At 66.7% G+C, this 20,658-nt stretch overlaps 1 protein-coding gene across 5 annotated transcripts in view; it reads right to left on the bottom strand.

Annotated features, from left to right (window-relative positions):
* Positions 1-36: 36 nt before the first annotated feature.
* Positions 37-20,658, bottom strand: part of KIFC3 (kinesin family member C3) — a 30,981-nt gene continuing 10,359 nt past the window's right edge. For 2 of the 5 annotated variants that reach the window (XM_055145171.1, XM_055145169.1), the window contains exons 4-22: positions 19,155-19,293; positions 15,954-16,138; positions 11,108-11,173; positions 10,545-10,691; positions 10,184-10,423; positions 9,307-9,480; positions 8,804-8,951; positions 8,580-8,710; positions 6,926-7,037; positions 5,588-5,769; positions 4,506-4,610; positions 3,131-3,261; positions 2,639-2,762; positions 2,146-2,275; positions 1,827-2,056; positions 1,580-1,714; positions 1,111-1,219; positions 775-802; positions 37-591 (exon numbers count right to left, since the gene is read on the bottom strand). In XM_055145171.1, the coding sequence (XP_055001146.1) occupies positions 798-802; positions 1,111-1,219; positions 1,580-1,714; positions 1,827-2,056; positions 2,146-2,275; positions 2,639-2,762; positions 3,131-3,261; positions 4,506-4,610; positions 5,588-5,769; positions 6,926-7,037; positions 8,580-8,710; positions 8,804-8,951; positions 9,307-9,480; positions 10,184-10,423; positions 10,545-10,691; positions 11,108-11,173; positions 15,954-16,138; positions 19,155-19,293 (2,493 nt within the window). In that variant the 3' untranslated portion in view covers positions 37-591; positions 775-797. The remainder of the gene's footprint in view (positions 592-774; positions 803-1,110; positions 1,220-1,579; positions 1,715-1,826; positions 2,057-2,145; positions 2,276-2,638; positions 2,763-3,130; positions 3,262-4,505; positions 4,611-5,587; positions 5,770-6,925; positions 7,038-8,579; positions 8,711-8,803; positions 8,952-9,306; positions 9,481-10,183; positions 10,424-10,544; positions 10,692-11,107; positions 11,174-15,953; positions 16,139-19,154; positions 19,294-20,658) is intronic. The other 3 variants (XM_055145170.1, XM_004600639.2, XM_055145172.1) reach the window with 3 other exon arrangements.

Below are 20,658 nucleotides of genomic sequence, written 5' to 3'. Positions count from 1 at the left end.
CTCAGGGCTCCGGGGTTCACAAAACCGAGAATATACTTGTGTAAAAAGGCTTTTATTTTAACAAGTAAAAATGGCTAAGCTTCCAAAAGGTCTTAAATAGGATTTCAGAGGGAGGAGAATGCCAGGAGGCCCGTGGGCAAGGGGAGCCTGGAGCCAGGCGGGGGAGCAGCAGAAGCTGCCCACAGGCCTCCTGCAGCCATAAATACCCGTGGGGGCGGGGGGCGCACTCCACACCTCCCACACGACATGACACACACTGCCCTCTTCCCACGGTTCCTGCCGGCGGGCGGAGCCGGGCCCACCCACGCTCCTCCCACCCCAAGGGCCCACTCCGCTGGCCCGGGGCCTGCCGGCGGAACTGGCCCTTCCTGCCGTTGCAGCCAGAGCCCCAGCCGAGAGCTGGCACTTTCTTCGGAAGGTGTCCCTCCTCTCTGCGGGGAGCTGGAGCCAGAGTGGCCTCCACGCCCGCCCAGCGGCCCCCCAGGCTGCGGACACTGCAGCAGAGCAGCCTGGCGAGGCCTGGGACCTGGCCCTGCGGCATGGTCACCTCTGTCTGTCCATCACATCACACAGGCACGGGTCTCAACTTCCCTGCAGGGGGGGAAAGCGGGTCTCAGCAGGGGCTGGGGGTGGCCTGGGGGTGGGCCGGGTCTCAGCAGAAGCGCACATAGAGAGCAGGCAGCGGGGAGGCGAGCCCCAGCCCTGAGCACCCTGCAGCCCCAGCGGCCAGGCGGGCGGCCAGCGAGCAGTCCTGGGCCACCGGGCCACACTCACCTGGAGACTCGCCGCCCCAGCCGTCAGGCTGAAATCAAAGTGACAGGGGTCTGACTGACGGGCCTGCCCCCGGCGGGGCCCCCAAGACCCTGCTGCCCCCACCCCCCCGGAGGCCCCTGGACTGCAGTCCGCACGTCCAACAAGGGTAGGAGCTAGCCACTAGCCACCCACCCCTCCGGCCTTTCCGACAGGCCGTGCTGTGCCCTGCCCGCGTATTTCTTCCAAGGCCGGGCAGGGGGGCAAAATCCACTTTGAAGTCATCAAAACTCTCCCAAGAGGGAAGGACGTGTCCATCCAATGAGGGGCTGCTGGGAGACCCCGAACCACTCCCCTCACCTGACGGCTGCAGCTTCCTCCTCATGGAGCCCGGGCGGCTGCTGGAGACCGAGCCGGGGGCCGAGTGAGCGCGGGCTGCAGACGGGGGCGTCTGGGAAGCAGGCTCCCACTGTGGGCAGGAAGGACAGGTGGTTGGGGCCCCTCGTGCTTCCCGCTCCGCCTCCCCTCCGGAAACGCAAAGCCCCCTCCCTTCCTTGGCACAAGTGGACGCCTCCTCTTATTGCAAGAAGGAATGAGTGGTGTGTGTCAGGGGGGAGCGGGGCTCCCCTCACTGGTGCCAGCCTGGGACCCCCCCGCCCCCCACACAGGTATCTCTGAGACGGAGCAGGAATAGTGACCTGGGCTCCTCTTGTGAAATTCCCCCACCCCCCCACTACCACTCTTGTCCCCTGCTCCTCCACCCCCCTTTGCTGGAAGTCTGCAGCCAGAATGCTGGGGACACGTCAGTGGTGCTCCCGTGCTCCCGTACCTCCAGATGCTCCTGGCTGGACCAGGACCCCAGCTCTGCCCGGCGGGACACAGGGCCCAGCTCCACGGAGCGCACCCTCTCGGCGAACTTGAGGGAGTACAGCGTCTCGCTGGTGTTCTTCTCCACTGGGGACACCTAGTGGACACCAGCGCTCACTCGCCTCTGCACACCGACCTCACCGAGGCCTGCAGCCCGCCCCGCCCCTCCCCTCCCCGCTCACCGCCGCCCCCAGCGGGCCGGCCCTCACCTGCACCACCATGAGGGTCTTGCTGTCCCCGCTGAGCGAGTCCTGCAGCAGGTAGGTGAGCTTGGAGTTGCGGAAGGGCACGTGGCCCTGGCGGGAGCGCAGCGCCGCGATGACGTCCCCCAGGGCCGACAGGGACTTGTTGATGTGCTGGGCCTCCCGCAGGCGGCTGCCCTCGGCGCCCGACTTGCCCACGCGCTCCGAGCCCGCCAGGTCCACCAGGTTGAGCTTCCCTGCGGGGAGGGCGCGGCGGTGAGGGCGGCGCGCGGGGACAGGGTGGTCCGCGGGGACAGGGCGTGCGTCCCGGCCGCCCCCCGCTCACCCGTGGTGCGCAGGCCGGTGCTGCAGTCCACGCCGCGCACCGTCACGATGAGCAGCGCGTGCGAGCGCGAGCTGTGCTCGTTCAGGTTGGTGAACTCCGTGGTGCGGTTGGTGTGGCCGAACTCAAAGACCTGGGGCGGGGGGCGGGCGGCAGAGGCGCAGGGTTTAGGAGTGCGGTCTTGGGGGGGGGTCACGCCCCCCCCTGAGAATCCGCTGAGTGTCACCCTCGGCGCTATGCAGGGAGAAGGAGGAGGCGCGAAGGCTGCGGATAGGCACAGACCGCAGCGGCACAGCGTCCCGGGACGCTCTCCCGCAGCGCCCTCCTCAGGCCACGCCCACCACGAGCCACGCCCACCACGAGCCACGCCCGCTCACCAACACGCCCCCGCTAGCCACGCCCATCCGCCAACGCGTCACTGGTCATGCCCGCCCGACCCTTGCCACGCCCGCTTTCCACGCCCACTGCGCTACGCCACGCCCCCACGGCCCCACACCTTGTTGATGTCGTCCACGCTCTGCACTTGGAACTCGGTCAGCCCGGGCACGTACAGCTGCCCGCTGCCGTCTGGGCACAGCCGGATCTCTAATTTCTCCTGGGGCTCCTGTCCCAGCAGGTCCCTGGAGGGCCAGACAGACCTAGTCGTCCCTCCCTCCTCCACCGCTGCCTGCGCCCCACCCGCAGTCTGGAATTCCGCGCCCGCCCCACCCATGTCTCTGCCCAGCGGCCTTCCCTGACCTTCGGCTAAAGACCCTCCAGCTCCTCGCCCCGCTCACAAGTCCCCTCTGTGCCCCCAAATCCTGTGCCTGCTGCTCCCTCCCCAACTCTGAATGTCAGGACCCTTGCAGGGAGTCGGTGCAGCTGTCTGAGTCAGACTCCCTACTGGGCCTCTCACTGCCCCACCCCTTCTGGGACGCCCCCCCCCCTGTACCCTGCCTCTCTGGAGCCCCCAGCCCTGCTCCCGCCCCTCCTGTGGCCGCGCACCCACCGGAGCAGCTCGTTGTAGATCTCGGCGGCGCTGACGGTGATGGTGTACTCCCAGTCGGACGCCTTGTCCTGCACCTCCGAGAAGAGCAGCTGCAGTGCCCGCTGGTTGATGCCCGGGTTGTCTGGGGTCCCCTGTGGCGGAGACGAGGCCCCGTGAGCCGGGCCTCAACCCACCAGCTGTACACGCTCATGGGGAGTCTGGCACCAACCTAGTAACCCTCAAGGTCAGCTTCCCTACCCAGAGCGCCCCCTGCAGGCCAGCCCCTCCCCTCCACCCCCACCTTCTCTGGACACCAGGTCGTGGGCCTGGGGCCCAACCGTGAAAATGGCAGCACCCACCCCCACGTCCCAGACTGCCCTCACACTGGGATGTGCACGAGACACAATGCCTGGGAGTCACTGCCACTGGTCACTGCTGGCCTCCGCCTAGGGGCTCCACATGCCAGGGCTTTTGTGCAGGCTCCCCACGGCAGTGTTAGGGGGCCGAGACACCCGGAGACCTCAACCAGGTGACCTCAACACGCCCCTCCCCTCTGGGCAGGCCTCCCCCTGCCGGAGGACCCCTGCCCACTCCCCATGGCCTCTCCTTCAGGGGCCTACTCCCACCTCCCTGCACTGCTGGGCCCTCCCCGAGGGACCCCCACGGGGGCTGAGGCCGCAGTGTTGCGGGGGGCCTGCCGTGATAGATGGTCCTGGTGGTCTGCCCAAGCCCCCGCACCCTGTGCACACCCCCACCCTTTCAGCTCCTCCCCGACCCCTGCCCCAAGCCAGGGTCCACCTGGGGTAGGAGCCTGGAGCCAGCAGGGCCTGTCCAGGGCTCTTCCCTACCAGGGAAGCCCCATAGCACACACACCCCCACCAGAGCCAGAGAAGTGTAGCAGCCAAGATACCCCCCAGGGGCTGGCTTTGCATTTATATCCACAGCTCCGAGTCCTCCTCCGTTCAACACCCCCATATTCCCCATCACGGCTCCTGGGGAGGGCCTGCACACCACTAGGGAGCTGCTGGGTGCCCCGAAAGGCCTTCACTGGCCAGTTTCTCCTGCTGACCAGAGCCCCTCCTGAGGTCAGCACTAGCCCCCACTGCTGTCCGCTTGTAGTCACTGAGCCTGCCCATCCCCCACCCCCGTGGGGCCCACCGCACTTCTGCCTTAGGGCTCACACATAAAACTAAGGGTCCTTGTGGCTGTGAAGACCACGAGAGGCCAATGCCCACCGCTGAAGAGAGCCCCCCACAACGGCAGCAAGGGGGGGCTCTCTTCTCAGCAGTGCTCAGGATCACTCCTGGGTCGCCCCCTCCCCCACCCCCCCCACCTGGACTCTCTCTCCAACCCGAGGGACAGGGGTCTTTCTCCACGCTCCCAAGCGAGCACCCACCTCCATGGTGTAGGTCTTGCCGGCGCCCGTCTGCCCGTAGGCGAAGATGCAGACGTTGAAGCCGTCGATGCAGGAGGTGATGAGCGCCTGCACCTCCTGGAACACCTGGGGCGGGTGCACGGGGAGGAGGGTGAGGGGCTGTCTGGGCCCCCCCATCCCCTGCCAGCTCCAGCCCCGCCTCTTACACCGCCACTCCCCCCGTCTGCCGCGACACGGCCACACGCGTTACTATGGCAAGCAGCTTGCGTGGGGCGTGGGGCGGACTTAGAATTCCGTCTCAGGGAACCGGGCATCGGTGGCAGCTGGTGGCCACCTGCAAACCGAGGGCCAGTGATTCTACTGTGGTGGGCGGGGCAGAGGCGGGGCTTGCGGGGGGATCCCCAAGTGGGTGGGGCATGCGGGTAGGCGGAGTCCTTCGGGCAGGTGAGGCGGTGATGGGTGGGAGGAGCCTCGTGGGTGCTAGAAGAATCTCTCCCAGGCTTTTAAGGCACTTGATTTGGGGGGCTGGAGCGATAGCACAGCGGGGAGGGCATTTGCCTTGCACGCGGCCCACCCGGGTTCAATTCCCAGTATCCCATATGGTCCCCCGAGCACCACCAGGAGTAATTCCTGAGTGCATGACCCCTGTGCATTGCTGGGTGTGACCCAAAAAGCAAAAAAAAAAAAAAAAAAAAAAAAGTGCACTTGACTTTTCTGTTTGGGGGCCACACCTGGCCGTGCTCAGGGACCCGTAGGGGATGCTGGGGTGGAACCCGGCACGCCGCGTGTAAGGCAAGTCCCCCACCTGTTGTCCTGTGACTCTGGCCCTGGCCCTTGTCTTTTTACTAGGTCCTAGGACCACTCTCCACGGTTTCTACAGTGTTTGGGGGGAGTCCTGGTGGTGCTGGGGGCCATCTGCAGTGTGGGGGTCCGGGGGCTGCCGCGTGCACGCCCCGCCCAAGGCCTCCGCCTCAGCTCCCCACCCCCTCTCACGCCCAGAGGAAGCAGGGAGGGACCAGGCCGCCAGGCTTCTCCCCCCGCGCTTCTGCCCACTCTGGCCCGTCTCTCGGTTCCCCTCCCAGCCCGTGCAGGGCGGCACTCACGTCCTGCTGCGAGGCCCGCGGGGAGAACACCTTGTCCAGCTCGAAGGACACCGGCTTCCCTTTGTGCAGCAGGTGGAGGATGGAGTCGTCATCCGGGTCGAAGGTCACGGCATTGGTGGCCTCCGGTCCTTCCCCGTCCTCTTTAGTGACCGGCCGGACACGAGCAATCACCCGGATGTTGCCTGGGCGCGGTGGGGCAGAGATGGGGTCAAGATCGGATGCCCCGTGGGTGTCGGAGCCCCCCCCACCGCCCCGGGGCAAAGTGGGTACCCCCCCTCCCTCCCCCCCCACCCCTCGCTGCTACTCCCAGCCACTCGCCCTCGGGGCTGCGCAAGAGGAAGTTCTGCCTTGGGGACGGGGAAGAAAGGCAGGAACTGAGATGCTCCCCCCTCACGTCTCCAGTTCCCATTTCCTCGTCCCCACCATGAGGGGCTCAGGCCAGAAAGTCGGGGTTCTGACATTCTCTCAGGGCCCCGGACGCCCTGCCAGGAAGCAGGACTGAGGAGGGCGGCAGAGCCAGACGGCAGGCGGAGGACAGGTCGGTGGCACTGAACGGGCAGAGACTGCGGGGTAGCCTAGGGGAGTCATGACCCCCACCCACGTGTCAAGCTCTCTGGCAGGATGGCGAAGATGCAGAGAAAACTGCCGCCCTCTGCCAGCAGGGCGACACCGTCCGTCTTCATCTCCTCACGTCCCTCCTCACTATCCCTCACTTTCTCTCCTCATGTCTCTCACCTTCTCTCCTTATGTCCTTCACTTTCTCTCCTCTCATCCCTCACCTTCTCTCATGTCCCTTCTCACTGTCCCTCACCTCTCCTCCCTTCTCTCCTCACATCCCTCCCTTCTCTCCTCACATCCCTCCCTTCTCTCCTCACATCCCTCCCTTCTCTCCTCACGTCCCTCCCTTCTCTCCTCACGTCCCTCCCTTCTCTCCTCACATCCCTCACTTCTCTCCTCACGTCTCTCCCCACAGTCCCTCACCTTCTCTCCTCACGTCCCTCACCTTCTCTCCTCACGCTCCTCATCACCTTCTCTCCTCAGGCTCCTCATCACCGCTGCTCTATCCCCTGGCTCAGGCTCCAGGACGCCCCCAGTGGCTGCTGAAACCAGAGGCTCCCGGAGCACCCGCCCCCCACCTGCTGTGGGCCCTGCCGGGGCTCCCTGGGCGGCTGAGGAGCGTGTCCGCTCTCCCCCATCCTGGGAACAGCCCCTGCGCTGCCCCTTCGCCTGATGAGTCCCCCACGCCCCCAGGCCTGCCACGGCTCTAGACGGAACGCACAGGTCCACGGTGGCCAGTTCCCCGGCCAGCGGCAGCCTGAGAGGCGGCTCAGCACCCACCCTTCAGCCGCACCAGCTCGTTGTGGCACTTCTTCCGCAGCTGCAGCTCGCGGCGGTACTTGCGCAGCAGCTCCTGGTTGTGGCTATTGACCTCCTCGATGGCCTGGCCGATCTGCAGGGGACGCAGGCAGGGGCTGCGGCCAGCCGGTCCCCACCTCCACCTCCACCCAGGCCGGGGGTTGCTCATGGCCCCCTCCGCGGGGGTCGGGGGCTGCTCCGGGGCTGTGCTTCACAGAGGGAGGAAGTGAGCCCCCAGGAGCCGTCCTGCCAGGGCCCGAGGTCAGAGCCCAGCACTAACCACTGCCCAGCTGTACCCACGTCACCCCCCCCCCCCCAAGGTAACCGGCTCTCTGTCAGCCTCAGTGGAGAACACGAGTCATGTGACGTGGGTGAAAACCACAGGGTCCCCTTTGCTGTGCAAGGGCGCACGCAGAGACGCTCAGAATGCCCAAGGGACGGGGGACAGAAATGCCCGGATCAGCGGCTTCTAGGGAGCAGCATGGCGGGGGTGCAGAGAGGGGCCTTTCCCTTTCCCTCTCTGTCCCGCTGCAGCTGGAACGTGCTACCAGGCCCCTGGGCGACTGGCTTACTCCTGGCTCTGTGGTGCTCAGGGACCAGCTGTGGTGTTGGGGATAGAAGCCGGGTTGGCCACGTGCTCTGCCCACTGTACTACCTCTGCAGCCCCTACTTGCCCCATACGGACAGACTTGAGAAAGCAGAACTGGGGTCGGAGCAATAGTACAGCGGGTAGAGTATTTGCCTTGCACGTGGCTGACCCAGGTTCGATTCCCAACATCCCATATGGTTCCCCGATAATCCCTGTGCATCGCCAGGTGTGACCCAAGAAGTAGCACTGTGGCACTGTTGTCCCATCGTTCATCGATTTGCTTGAGCTGGCACCAGAAACGTCTCCATTGTGAGACTTGTTGTTACTGTTTTTGGCATATCAACTACACCACGGGAAGCTTGCCAGGCTCTGCCGTGTGGGCGGGATATTCTCGGTAGCTTGCCAGGCTCTCCGAGAGGGACAGAGGAATCGAAACTGGGTCGGCCGCGTGCAAGGCAAACGCCCTACCCACTGTGCTATCGCTCCAATCCAAGAAGTTTTTTTTTTTTAAAAAAAAAAGCAGAACTGTTTGTTTTGTTTTTTGTTTTTGTTTTCGGGCCACACTGGCGATACTCAGGGCTTATTACACCCGGCTCTGTACTCAGCAATCACTCCTGCTGGTGCTCAGGATCGAACCCGGGTTGTCTGCCAGCAAGGCCAGCACCCTCCCAGCTGTGCTCTCTCTCGGACCCCAGAACCCGTCTCTCTCCCTCTGTGCCTGTCCCCTGCAGAGTCCTGTCTCCAGGCACTCGAGGCACTGAGGCTATAAAAGGCTGTGCACGCAGGAGGCTCTCGGCGGAGGCCGGCTGTCCGCCCATCGCACACGCACACACGGGGAAGGCCCCGTGGAACCCAGAGGCCCAGGGCCCCCGGAGCCTGTCTGAGACGGCAGCAGGCGGGCGAGACGCACACCTAGCTCCTGCCTGCTCCCTGGCCCAGCCGTCTTTCAAGCGGTGCGACGGCTGTGCCTCTCGTGCACGCGAGGGACCCTGTGGTCCTGGGGGGCTGCATCTGCCTCGGGGAGGGGCCCTGGCCCCCCGCACGCACCTCGGCCTTGACGCTCTGCAGCGCCTCCTGCAGCAGCAGCGGGAAGCCGCGCACCTGCCGCTTGAGCCCGTTGTAGTCGTGGGTGAGGGTCCGCAGGGCCGGCTGCAGCGTCAGCAGGTTGGTCCTGACGCCTGCGGGGGCAGGAGAGGGGCGCGGGGGGCTCAGGGGTCGGACGGGCGCGGGGCGGTGGGCGGTGGTGGGGCCCGCCCGGCCCGCTGGCTCACCTGCCAGGTTCTCGTGCACGGCCTTCATCTCCACCTGGGCGCGGGCGAAGGCCTCCTCCACCGCCCGGTTCTTGTCCTCCTCCAGCGACTGCAGCTCCTCGAGCATCTGCCCGTGCGCCCGCTCCAGCTCCGACTCATACATGGCGATCTGGGCCGGGACCGGGCGCTCAGTGCTCGGGGAGCAGGAGGGAGGGAGGGCGGGGCGTTTCCCCCCACCCCCGCCCCGGCCACATATGCCAACACACGCACGAGGTCTGGGAGGGCGGTGAGGTCTGAGGCGACGCCTTCCCTGCCCACCTGCACCCCTGCACACACCCAGTGCTGGAGCCCCAGAGCAAGGGGGAAGCATGGTGGCCCCGGGTTGGGGGGGGCCCTAGATGATGGCCCTGGGCCCCCCACCTCGTCAGGTGAGTTCTGGGACCAGAACATCTCCAATGAGCAGAGACTTAGACAAAACCCACTGCAGCCCCCGGGCCGGCCGGCCGGCCTCTGCCCCCGCACACCTGCGCCCGGAGCTGCGTGGTCAGCTGGTGCGAGGCCTGCAGCTGCTGCTCCATCTCCTTCAGCACCTGCCGCTGCATGCACACCTGCTCCTGCAGCTGCTGGGTCCGGGCCTGCGACTCGCTCAGCGCCTGCTTGGTCTTGGGGGACTCCACCTCCACCGTCTTGATGACGTACTGAGAGGGCGGGGGAGACGGTGCGTGGAGGCGGTGGCGTCAAGGGAGGCCTGGGCCACACCCCGGGGCCCTGAGGGGACACCCTCCCCCCCACCCAGGAGTGCATAGAGGAAAACTAGGAGGTGCAGCTGGAAGGAGCGAGAGCCCAGCAGGCAGGGCACTCGCCTCGCACGCAGCCGACCCAGGTTCGATCCCCGGCATTCCATATTGTGCCCCCCAAGCCCCGCCAGGAGTCAGCCCCGAGCATCGCTGGGTGTGGGGACCCACAAAAAAACAAAAAAACTAACACTCCCCGCAAGGTCCCTGCCCTCCAGAATGATGCAAGGGCTCCTGGGACCTTCTCCGATAGGACACAGGCATGTATGTCTGTCCTGTATATACAGTATATGTACACGCGTGTGTGAGTCCGTTTTCACAGGGGTCTCCCCAGTACCCTGAGGGCACTCCTGGTGACACTTGGTCTGGGCTGCGGGTGTGGCCCGGAGGGTTCCGTCTGGGGCTGGTGAACCTGCGGCTGCCTGGGCCCCGTCCTGGGCCACCTGGCGGTGTGGGAACGAGTGGTGCCAGGGACTGAGCTCGGGCCTCGCTCCAGCTGCCCCCCAAGTGCTCTGCTGGTCCCTGGAATCTCCCACCTGCAGGCGTTCGCCGAGAGGCCGGAGTCCCGGAGAGGTGGGAAGGGCGAGGATGAGGGCGCGGGGCTCACCTTGATGGGCGGCGACTGCGCCCGCAGGCTGGCGATGGTCTCGTGGCTGTCTCGCAGGCGGCGGCTGAGCCGCTCCTCCTCCTGCGCCTTCTCGGCCAGGCAGTCCTTGAGCCGCAGCTCCACCTCGGCCAGCCGGTCCGTCTTCTGCTGCACCTCCAGGTTCAGCTCCGACACCATGCCCTTGTTCTCCGTCACCTCCAGCTGCAGCTGGCTCAGCTGCTCCCGGAGCTGGGCGCTCTCCTGCCGGCGGGGGCCGGGGTCAGGCGGGCTGCCGAGGGGCCCCGTGAGGAGCTGGGTGGCGGGGAGCCCCTGCCCCACAGGACACCGCGCCCTCCCGCTCCCCGCCCAGGGCTGGGCTCACCTGGCTGTGCTCGCAGCCACTGGCGCAGGGCGCCCCCGGCCTGGCCCGCAGCTCCTGCAGCTCCGCCTCGCAGCGCCGCATGTCCTGCCTCAGCCGCTCGTTCTCCACCATCAGCAGGTCCCGGTGCTTCTCCAAGTCGGTGCCGCCCTGGGGAGAGCCGGGGCCCAGAGCTGGCATCGGGGGTGGGCCGGGGGCCAGGGGAGAGAGGGGGCGCACGGAGCACAGGCTGCCGGGGTGCGAGGGGAGAGAGGAGGGCAGGGGCGGAGGGCGAGCGGGCCGATGAGGGGAAGCAGGCGGGAGCAGAGGCCCGGGAGGGGAGGGGGGCAGGGGACCGGCTCCCGGGCGCCCGCCCTCGCCGTCTATTTCCTGGGTGTGAAGGTGACAAGAAAAGTCCTATTTATCCACAGGGTTCACACTCCCGCTCTACGTCAGCCGTCAGCCGGCGAGCAGGAGAGGGAGGGTCACACGGCCTCCCGTGGGCCGGGCCCGGAAGCGTTTCCCTGCTGGACAGCGGCCGCCCCCCGCCCCCCCGGGATGCACACCCTGGCCGCTCGCTCGCTCACCAGCTCGGACCGCAGCCGGCTGACTTCCTGCGCCTGGCTGATGAGCTTCTCCTTCAGGCTCTCCACCTGCGGGCACAGAGCCAGCCCGTGACCCTCCCACCCCAGCCCGCTCCATCCCAACCTGACATCCGTCCACACCCGTTCCCGCTGGGCCCCGCCAGGGCCAAGGGCGCTGGGGGAGTCGAGAGGCCCACGAGGGGCGGGGGGCAGCCGGTTCAACGCAAGCACAGACCCACGCCTGTTCTGTTATTTCTGTTCTTTGTCGCTGCTGAAGGGGCCCCTGGTTTCAGGCCCCTGGTACCGGCAAACTGGACTTGTCCTTGCTCAGTCCCTCGCCCCTTCTGCCGCCTGTGCTGAGCTCAGGGACACGGGTCCACTCCCGCTGGCTTGGTCCCGGCTGGGAGCAAGGGAAGGGGGCTCGGCCGGAGCCCATCCCTAAAAGCAGACCCCGGAACAGTGGCCCGTGCTGTTGACTGCAGCCCCAAGGCGTCACGTCAGCCAGGAAGTTCTCAAGAAATGTCCCCGCGGCGTGGAGGAGACGGGGCCACCTGCCTTACATGGTCCCGAATTCAGGTCCCTGGTACCCCTGCGCCTGCGGCTCTCCTATGCCACCCCACAGCCAGGTGGGTGCCAGCACCCCAAGGTGCCACTCCCGCTGAGTGTCCGCCACAGGCTGTGCCCACGCTGCGGCCGGGAAAGCCTGAGCACCCCTGACGCCATCCATGCCTCAAGTGCGACACCCCTGGCCCCCCTGCCCCACGTGCAAACCCAACCACGAAAGGGGTGCACAACTGGGGAGTGCCGGGGTGAGCACCAGAGCCAGATGAGGGTGCCACCGTGGCCACCGCCACAACACGACAGTGACCAAGAAGTAACGGAGGAGTCGGAGGCTAGCATGGCATGGGGAGGGGTGTCTGCCTTACACGTAGCCGACCTGGGCTCGATCCCTGGCACCCCGTCTGGCACCCCAAGCCCTGCCAGGAATGATCCCCGAGTGCAGAGCCAGGAGGAAGCCCTGAGCCCTGCCGGGTGTGGCCCCCAAACCGGAATAAGTAAAACAGAAAAGAGAAACAACGGAGAGCACCGAGTGGGGCCGCAGAGCTTGGGGCGCCCCGCACTGAGCACGCCTCACCCGGGCCAGGGGGCAGAGCACATGGTGTTCACTCGGGGGCTGGCAGGGTGGGGGCTTGGGGAGGGCGGGTCTGGATGCCCAGGGTCCCGGGAGAGACAGTGCAGGGCACTGGCCTTGCTGCATCCCAGCAGAAGCCCCGGGGGTCTCCCTGGGGACAGCGTGAGGGAGGGTCCCCCCAGTGCCTCCAGGGGTCCTGAGGGGCGTGTGTAAGTCTCCCCACGTCCTCGGGTGAGACGCTGCCGCCGGACTCTGGGCAGCATGACCCGCAGGCCTGCCTCTGCGGCCACCTCCCCCAGCACCTCCCTTCCCAGCCGACGCGGCCAGCCCGTGCGCCGGGCTGGGGTGAGGAGCACCCGTGGGTCCAGAGGCGGCTGGTCACTCATTTTGCTGTTGGTGTGGGGGGTCACACCCGGCAGTGCTCAGGGACCACTCCTGGCCGGGTCAGGGGACCCTATGGGATGCCGGGGACTGAACGTGGGCCAGCTGAGGGCGAGGCAAGTGTACCCCCCCCACACCACCCACTGTACCGTCTCTCCGGCCCTCCATGCCCCGTGGTCCTAAGTCCCAGACAACATGCCTTCCTCGCCTGGTCCTCGCACTCTGACCTGGGGCAGAGGGAAGGAGGGGGGGGAGTCTGCCACATCCCCACCTTCCTCACGCAGCAGCCACCCCCAGAAGGCCCCCCTTGCCTCCTCAGACGGGGCCGGGGGTGCTGACCTGGCTCCCGGGTGGCAGGGGGGGTGCGGTGGGCAGGGGTCTCCACTGAGCCCCTGCGCGTGGCCAGCTGCACTCTGGGAGGCCAACAGAGCCCTGGGCTGCTCCGGGCCCCCAGCTGGGAATCTCAAAGGGGTGCCCCCACGCAGGCACCGAGAGGGAGTCAGGCCAGGGGAACGGCATAGGGGCTGCGGAGGGGCCCTCTGAGACCCCTTTAGCCAGGGGCGTCGGGCTCTGACGGCCCAGAGCGAGGGGTGGGCGGGACGCGGGTGCGGGATGCGGGAGCTGCTGAGGGACTCAAAGGAGAGGTGCTGCCAGGGGGGAGCGGGACCCTGGCCCCACCGGGAGGGCTGTCCTGGGGAGGGCTCTGGGGGAAGGTTCTGGAAAAAGGGACCAGAAGTGTGGCGGCTCCAACAGCCAGAATGGGAGACAGGCTCAGAGCTCTTGGAGGAATGAAGAGGAGCAGGGAGGGGGGCGGGAAGGCACTGGACAGTGCAGGTAGTGGACAGTAGGGGGGAGTGGACAGTAGGGGGAGTGGACAGTAGCGGGGGAATGGACAGGAGTGGGGGTGGACAGGAGAGTGGCTGGGGAGTGGACAGTAGCGGGGGAGTGGACAGGAGTGGGGGGTGAACAGGAGTGGGAGTGGGGGGAGAGGGCAGGGCAGGGCAGAGGGGAGGGGGGCAGACAGGAGCAGGGCCTCTGAGTCTGGGAGACCCCCCTCAGCTGAGCTGAACCCCCTCCCCGCCCAGAACAGCCCAGGGCAGCGGGCGCAGAGTCGGGAGGGGCCCCTGACGTGCTGCGTGTGGAGTCCAGGACTGGGTTCCCGGGCCAGCGGGACGCCCCCTCCTCCCCTCTCCAGTCAGAGGGCCGCGTCTGGGGGCTGCCCGGGGTCTCGGGAGCCGGGGTCCACCTGCCGAGCGGGCACACCCCCGCGTCCCTCCCTCGGGGAAGCTCAGCGGCGGTCAGCTCCGGGCTCCACGCAAACTGCCCCTGCCCCTGCCCCGTCCCTGCCGCCGGCCACCACCAGCTCCTCGAGCCCGTCCCCGTGAGGATGAGCACTGGGGCGAGCTGGCCAGGTCCCAGCGGGCAGCCCCTGTGTGGCCCCTCCCGGCTGCCCGGCCCCTGAGACAGGCCTGCCTGGCTCTGCCCACCCGGGTCCCCGTCCTCCCTACCCCAGAGTCCTCCCATCTGCCTGGTGCCACACGGGGAGGCCAGGCGGCGGGTGAACACGGGTCCTCAGCCCCCCAACCCCGGGGCCTGACACCCGGGAACAGCGAACCCCCGCACGGAGAGGAACGGCCCCCGCCTGGGAAGGAGCAGGTCGGCCTCAACGGAGGAGGTGGGCGGGGGAGAGTGGGCACACCAGGCTGTGCGCAGAGGCGACTCCTGGCTCTGTGCTCAGGGATCACGCCCAGCGGTGCAGGGGGACCAGCTGGGGTGCCGGGGATCAGACCCGGGCCAGCACACGCAAGGCGAGAGCGCTCGAACCCGAGACATCGCTGGCCCTGAGCCACTAACTTGACCAAGGACCCAGAAGACGTGCCCGGGGCTGCCTGGGAGCGGCGGGGGGCTCACTGCCGGACCCTCGGAATCCAGAGGCTGTAAGTGTCACGGAGAGTCGTGTCACCGTCCCTGCAGCGCAGTCACAGGGCCCCACACTGCCCCCCAGCCAGCCAAAATCGCTTCATGTCTAAAGACGTTGTTGGTGCCTCCGATAAACATCGCCCCGCAGCAGACTGAGGGACCCCTGTTGTTTCGGACGGTGCAGGGGTGCCCCCGCCCCGAGCTCCCTCCTCGACCCTCCCCCCTCATGGCTCGGCCATGCTCCGTCCCAGAAGCAGCAGAGCCCCTCCGGGAGGGAGGCGGGTACATCCCACAGAGTGGGGGGGGGGCGCCCAAGACCAGACTGGCGGGTGAGGCTGACCCCTGGAGAGGCACCGCGCCCTGTGTCCGGTCTGCTCCCGGGAAGACCCCAGGATGGAGGCTCTGCTCTGAGACCCCCAGCCGGGCACGGGGCACTGCTCCAGGAGCCCAGACCTAAACACGGACCCCACTCAGAGATGGTCACCGCGTCCCTCCTACAGGACTCAGCTAGGTGCGGCGAGGTGCAGTGGGGCCACTGGCCAGCCCCAGGTCCCCCAGCCCGGAGTGAGGCCAGAGTGAGGTCCGACCCTCGAGACACCCACTCAGGGCTGTGCTCGCCGGGATGGGGTGGGAGGTGGGGGAGAGCTTTGGGCTCAGCCCCATGGACACACTTGGGGAACATCTCAATAGCCAGAAGGTTCAGGGACCAGCAAGGACCAGCAAGGGGACTCATAGGGGAGGGGGGCGGTAGGATGGCGGCAGGGGGGAGGGGTGCAGCAGAGCCACCAAGGCCAAGGCTGAGCACTTTCACCTGCCCCTCTCAGAGGCGGAGCTTTGGCTGACAGAAGGGAGCCCCCTTTGGGCAGGGGAGCAGTGCAGCGGGCTGGTGCTGGCTTTGCACACCGCGGGCCTGGGCTCCATCCCCGAGACCACACAGTTCCCCTGAGCATCACAGGGAGTGACACAGTGTCTAAGCCGGAGGCTCCCCAGAGCGGGAGACCCATGCACCGGGCAGGCTCCGGGCGGTGTCCGAGGCCCAGATCCCACATGGGGGCCTTCAGGTGGGGCAGACCCAGGGGAGAGACCGACACTGAGCCCAGCGTGGAGGGAGGGGACCCTGCAAGGCCAGGCCGGGGGGCTCAGCCTCAAATAGGCCCTCACGTGTCCTCGTGGCCATGAGGGGCATGAACTCCCCCTTCACTCGCTCCGGGAGGGGAGTGGTGGCCTCTACGAAGGGGTCAGTCTACCTGGGCCCCAGCACCTACCTCAGAGCAGAGAGCACGGCACTGACCGGCCCCCCGACTCCTACCCACCCCCCTCTAGGTCACTCGAGCTAAGTGACAGGGCGGGGTGAGGGCGGGGGCCACCTCTCCCTGCCGGGGGCCCGGTGGCCTGTGGAGCCCCCCACCCCGGTACCTGGCTCTGCAGCTGGGTGGCTGTGGCCTGCTGGTCAGTGTCCCGGAGGGCTGCCAGCTCGTCCTGCAGCCGGGCCTTCTCCTCCTGCAGCTGGGCCATGGCCTCCACCATCCTGTGCACCACGGGGGCTGCACGCGGTGACCCCGACAGGCTGGCGCACCGCCCGCTGCCAAAGAGCCTCCCACCTGTGGGCAAAGGGGTGGCCGGTCAGGGGGCAGCCGCGTTCCCGCCCTGGGTGGCGGGGCCAGGGGCGAGCTGGGAGCCTCCAGGGCCTGCCTCGGAGGAAGCCACTTGGGGTGTGTGTGTGGGGGGGGGTTATCTGGGGACGGGGAGAGGCCGGATCTGTCCTCCAAGCTGCACGCACCCGGGGACCTAGGACGGGAGAGACCCCCGAGCTGACAGGGGGAGTCGGAAGACGCTCCTTAGGGGAACAGAAGGCCCCCTCACCTTTTTGAGGGACAGGGGCTCCCAAGCAGTTCTCAGGGGCACCTGGAACCCCGTCCAGCAATTCTCAGCCAACCAGGCCGGTGCTGGGTGCCCCCCCCTCTACCAGGGCCACACCCTGGGGTGCTCCTGGGGCCCCCGGGCTGCAGCTGGCAGAGCTCCGAAGACCATGGGGTGCCAGGGTTTAAATCAGACTGGGGTCGGCCGTCCACAAGGCTTGCGCCTTAACCCCTAGGCTCTCCCCGGCCCGAGGGGACTTCAGTCTCTCTCTTCCTCAGACCCTCTTGGAGTCCGGAGGAAAGGATGGGGGTCCCGGCCTGCTCCCCGCTGCACACGAGAAGGAGCCCAGGGAGCACGTGCGTGTGCAAAGGGACAGTGGGCAGGGATGCGGCGACAGAGAGAGCTCGGCGGGAGCCGTGAGGCCTGCCCTGGGCGGAAGAGCCGGGGACGGGGGTGGTATGGCAGGAGGAAGGGGCGAGGCGTCACCAGTGTCCTCCTCTGCCCCATTGTCCTGTCACCAGGAGCAGGCCAGAGGCAGGCGGACGGCTCATGGACAAAGACCCAGACTCAAGGCCTGCGCCCTGCTAGTGGGCCTGGGATGCTCATGGGTGAGCACCCTGGGGGTCTCTGAGGATGAGGCGGTCAGGAGTGGGGCTGGGGAGGGGAGGAGGGTGCCCAGGAAGGGCCTTCGCTCTGCCCAGGCCGCCCAATCCGGGTCCTGGCCAAGCCAGATGTCCGAGTGGCCTCTGCTGACCGGGGTCTCCTCCGCTCTGCCGTGGGGCCCCATGCGGGTGAGGCCTGGAGGGCATCTGGACTCTGCGGGCAGCTGCACCCCAGCCAGCCCCAGGCGCCAGGAGACAGTGGTGGAGGGGGCCGGGCCGCGAGTCGGAGTGGTGGGGGCAGTGGGCTCCCGGACGGACGGCAAGGTGCCGGGTCCCGACCCACCCACACGGGCTGACCAGCCCCTCTGCAGGGCCGAGCCGTGTCCCTGCAGGCTAGCGTGTGGCTGTGTGCATGACCTGACATGCTGCTGCTCTTTGCTCTGGAACCGCTGGGGTCAGGCGGGGGCCTGCCAGGTGACCAGCCGAGTGGCCCTCTGCAGACAGCCACGCTGTGCTAAGAACCGTCCAGGCTCCATGCCCAGGAGCTGGCTCTCGCACCCAGACGTGTGGGAGGGGCCCCTCAGGGTTTTCCTCTGTGAAATGGGTCACGGGTCCTCGCTCAGCTATAATCTTGGGCAAGAGGCCTAGAACCCATGAGAAACTCATAGGTATGTGTGTGTGTGAGGGTATGTGTGTGTGCATGTGCATGCTTGTGCATGTGCGTGTATGTGCGTATGTGCATACATGAATGCATGTTTCTGCATGTGTGTATGTGTGCATGAGTACATGTGAGTGCACGTGTGTGCATGTGTGTGCATGTGCCATGTGTGTGCATGTGTGTGCGTGTGCATGCGCATGCATGTGTATGGATGCATGTGCATATGTGAGTGCATGTGTGTATGTGCATGCATGTGCGTGTGTATGTGTGCATGAGTACACGTGAGTACGTGTGTGCATGCAAGTGTGTGCATGTGGATGCATATATGCATGTGTGTGCTTGTTTGTGCGTGTGTGTGTGAGCTCCTGGGCTGAAAATGAGCTGAGGAACAGCCCTTCCAGCCCAGCAGGGACACAGCTCATATTGCAGAAGGTTCTGGAGGCCCTCAGCACCCATGCCCTGCGGGGCTCTTGCTGACGTCAGCGCGGTGAGGCACCGCTGGACAGAGCTCGCTGTGGCCTGGAGAGGTCAGCAGAGAAGGTGGGGACAAGGAGGTCAGTTTTCAGGGCAGGTTTAACAGTGAGCAGCACGGGGGTCCCTGATGGGCACCCAGGGGCCCCTCAGGCCGCTGGCCATGCCAGCCCTCAGTCTTAAGGGAACCGGCCTTTGTCCTCTTCGTCATGAGAGCCGCAGGGGCAGTGGACAAGGCCCTTTGGGACAGCCCCTTCCTCCTGCCTCCAGGCCAGCCCCAGCGAGGGAGCAGCCGGCTAGCCCCCCAGGGCCAGTAGACACAGGGCGGGAAGGAGGGAGCCACTGCTCCCCCACACTCCTGGGGTCCTCCACCGTGTCTCTCCCGTGACGCCTGGGCTCAGGTTCCCACCCTGGGGAGCCCCACAGAGACGGCCCATAGCATGTTCCAGAACCACGGGCCTGGAGTGATAGTACAGCAAGGAGGGCGCTTGTCTTGCTCGAGACTGGCCTGGGTTCAATCCCCGACACCCCAGATGGTCCCCCGAGCCCTGCCAGCAGTGATCCCTGAGCACAGAGCCAGGAGTCAGCCCTGAGCACCGCCGGGTGAATCTTCCAGAACCAGTGGGCCTGGCCTTGTATGGGAATGGGACCCTAGGTAACTCCTCCTGGGTGGGCCGGGAGACGGGGAGGGACCCTGGGCCGGGGCCTGGGGCCCACAGCGCTGGGGGACAGGGCAAGGGACGGGTCTCCTGTAGCGGGGGGGGGGGGGGGGGGCGAGGGGGTGCCGCTGGCGTCTTTGAGGCTGTCACCCCTGCCAGGCAGCGGGAAAAGACAAAAAGTCAGGAAATTCAAGCCGGCCCACGCAGGCCTGAAAGCCTCTTATCAGAGCAGAAGGGCGTCACCGCAATGGGGACCAGCGGGGGTCTCTCCGCCCCCTCCGGAGCAGGACCACAGCGGTGACAGCTCGGTCACCACAAAGTCCCCCTTGGGCGCCTGGGCGGGGGCGGCCGTGGGACCCTCCGTTACCTGTTTTCTCTACATTCATGGCGCCACCAGCTTCCGGGGCGTCCCGGTCCCGCCTGCCGGCGGGCACCGGCCTCTTCGGGCCCTTCTCTTCTCTCGGCCCCTGACTCTTGCTCTCGCACCCCTTGTCCCGCAGGGCCTGCTGCCAAGACAGAACCAGAGTCCTCGGTGAAGGGGGCTGCAGAGGCCGGGGCGGGAGGGAGCCAGGGTGGGGCTGAGGAAGGTTCCTGGGCCTGACCTGAGGGCACAGTGGCCTCCACAGGCCTGTCCAGCCCCTCTGGACACATAGCGTCCCAGGATGTCCGCTGGCCCCCTCGCTGGCCACCAGCCCCACTGCCAAAGAGGAAGGTCCACCAGAGAGGGGCAGGACCCGGCCCACCCCACCCCCCCACCTCAGAGCTATGGAGGAGCACAGCCCCCACCCCCACGCCCGTCTCCTGGAAGAGGAGCAAAGACCTCAGGAGGGGTGACCGGCCACCGAGCAGGGCCGGAGGGGGGACACGCTCTCACTGGAGAAGTACCCGCAGCTCACACAGGATGAGAGAAGTGAAACGGGCCTCGGGGAGGAAGATCTGTGACTAAGCGCTGGACTGGCTCTCTGGGGGGTGGGGGTGGGGGTGGTGGCAGGGAGAGAGGCCCGCCCTCAGGGGCTGCAGGGATGAAGGGAGCCGAGCAGCGAGGGTTGAGGAGAAGGGAACTGGGGGGCCGGGGGTCGCTCTATGTTCTACTTCCAACCATTCCAGCATTAGGTCTGTCACTGGGCAAAACTCTTCAGCGTTCTGATTTTATTTACTTAAACTTATTACGGTTCTTTAGTGGGGAGGGAGGGGAGCACAGCTGGCGATGTTGAGACGTGACTCCTGGCTTGGTGCTCAGGGATCATTCCTGGCAGTGTTTTTTTGGGGGACCATATTGGGATGCCCAGGATTGAACCTGGGTCGGCCGCGTGCAAAGCAAGCGCCCTCCCCGCTGTACTACCGCCCCGGCCCCCAGCGTTCTGATCTCAAATGCCAAGGGAAGCAATCTGGAGCCGAGAGGAGATGGCACGCGCTTGTGTGTCTCCGTGGCTGTGGCCGTACTCAACACACGGGGACAAGGGCTGCGTGGGAAAGGCTGCCCTGGGTCTGGAGTAGGAGAGGGCCAGGCGTGCCCCGGCTCTGCCAGGCCCCCACGCCTCCACCCTTGCCCCCCCCCACCTGGGGCCTGTGTGAAGGTGGGCAGGGCCCAGCCCTTCTAGAAGCTTCACTGTCATCTGAAAGCAGGAAGGCCCAGAGCCGGCCCTGTGAGGGGCTGCGGCAGGGCCGGGCAGCCACAACCTCGCCAGCTCCCAGACGGCGTCTGGCGCACGGCAGACGCTCCACCGCAAGCAGCCAGTGTGGTGCTGGATTATTTCTAGAATCTTCCATGCTTTCATGTATACAGTTCAAATAACAACAACAACAACAACAGCAGGAGAAACCCAGAGGTGTGGCTCAGTGGTGGCGCGTCTGCCTCGCCCGTGGGTTCG

The sequence above is a fragment of the Sorex araneus genome, chromosome 8 (genome assembly GCF_027595985.1).
Source record: "Sorex araneus isolate mSorAra2 chromosome 8, mSorAra2.pri, whole genome shotgun sequence".
Classification (NCBI taxonomy): Eukaryota; Metazoa; Chordata; class Mammalia; order Eulipotyphla; family Soricidae; genus Sorex; species Sorex araneus.
The sequence above is the reverse complement of the archived record's forward strand: the minus strand, read 5'-3'. Positions and strand labels throughout refer to the sequence as shown.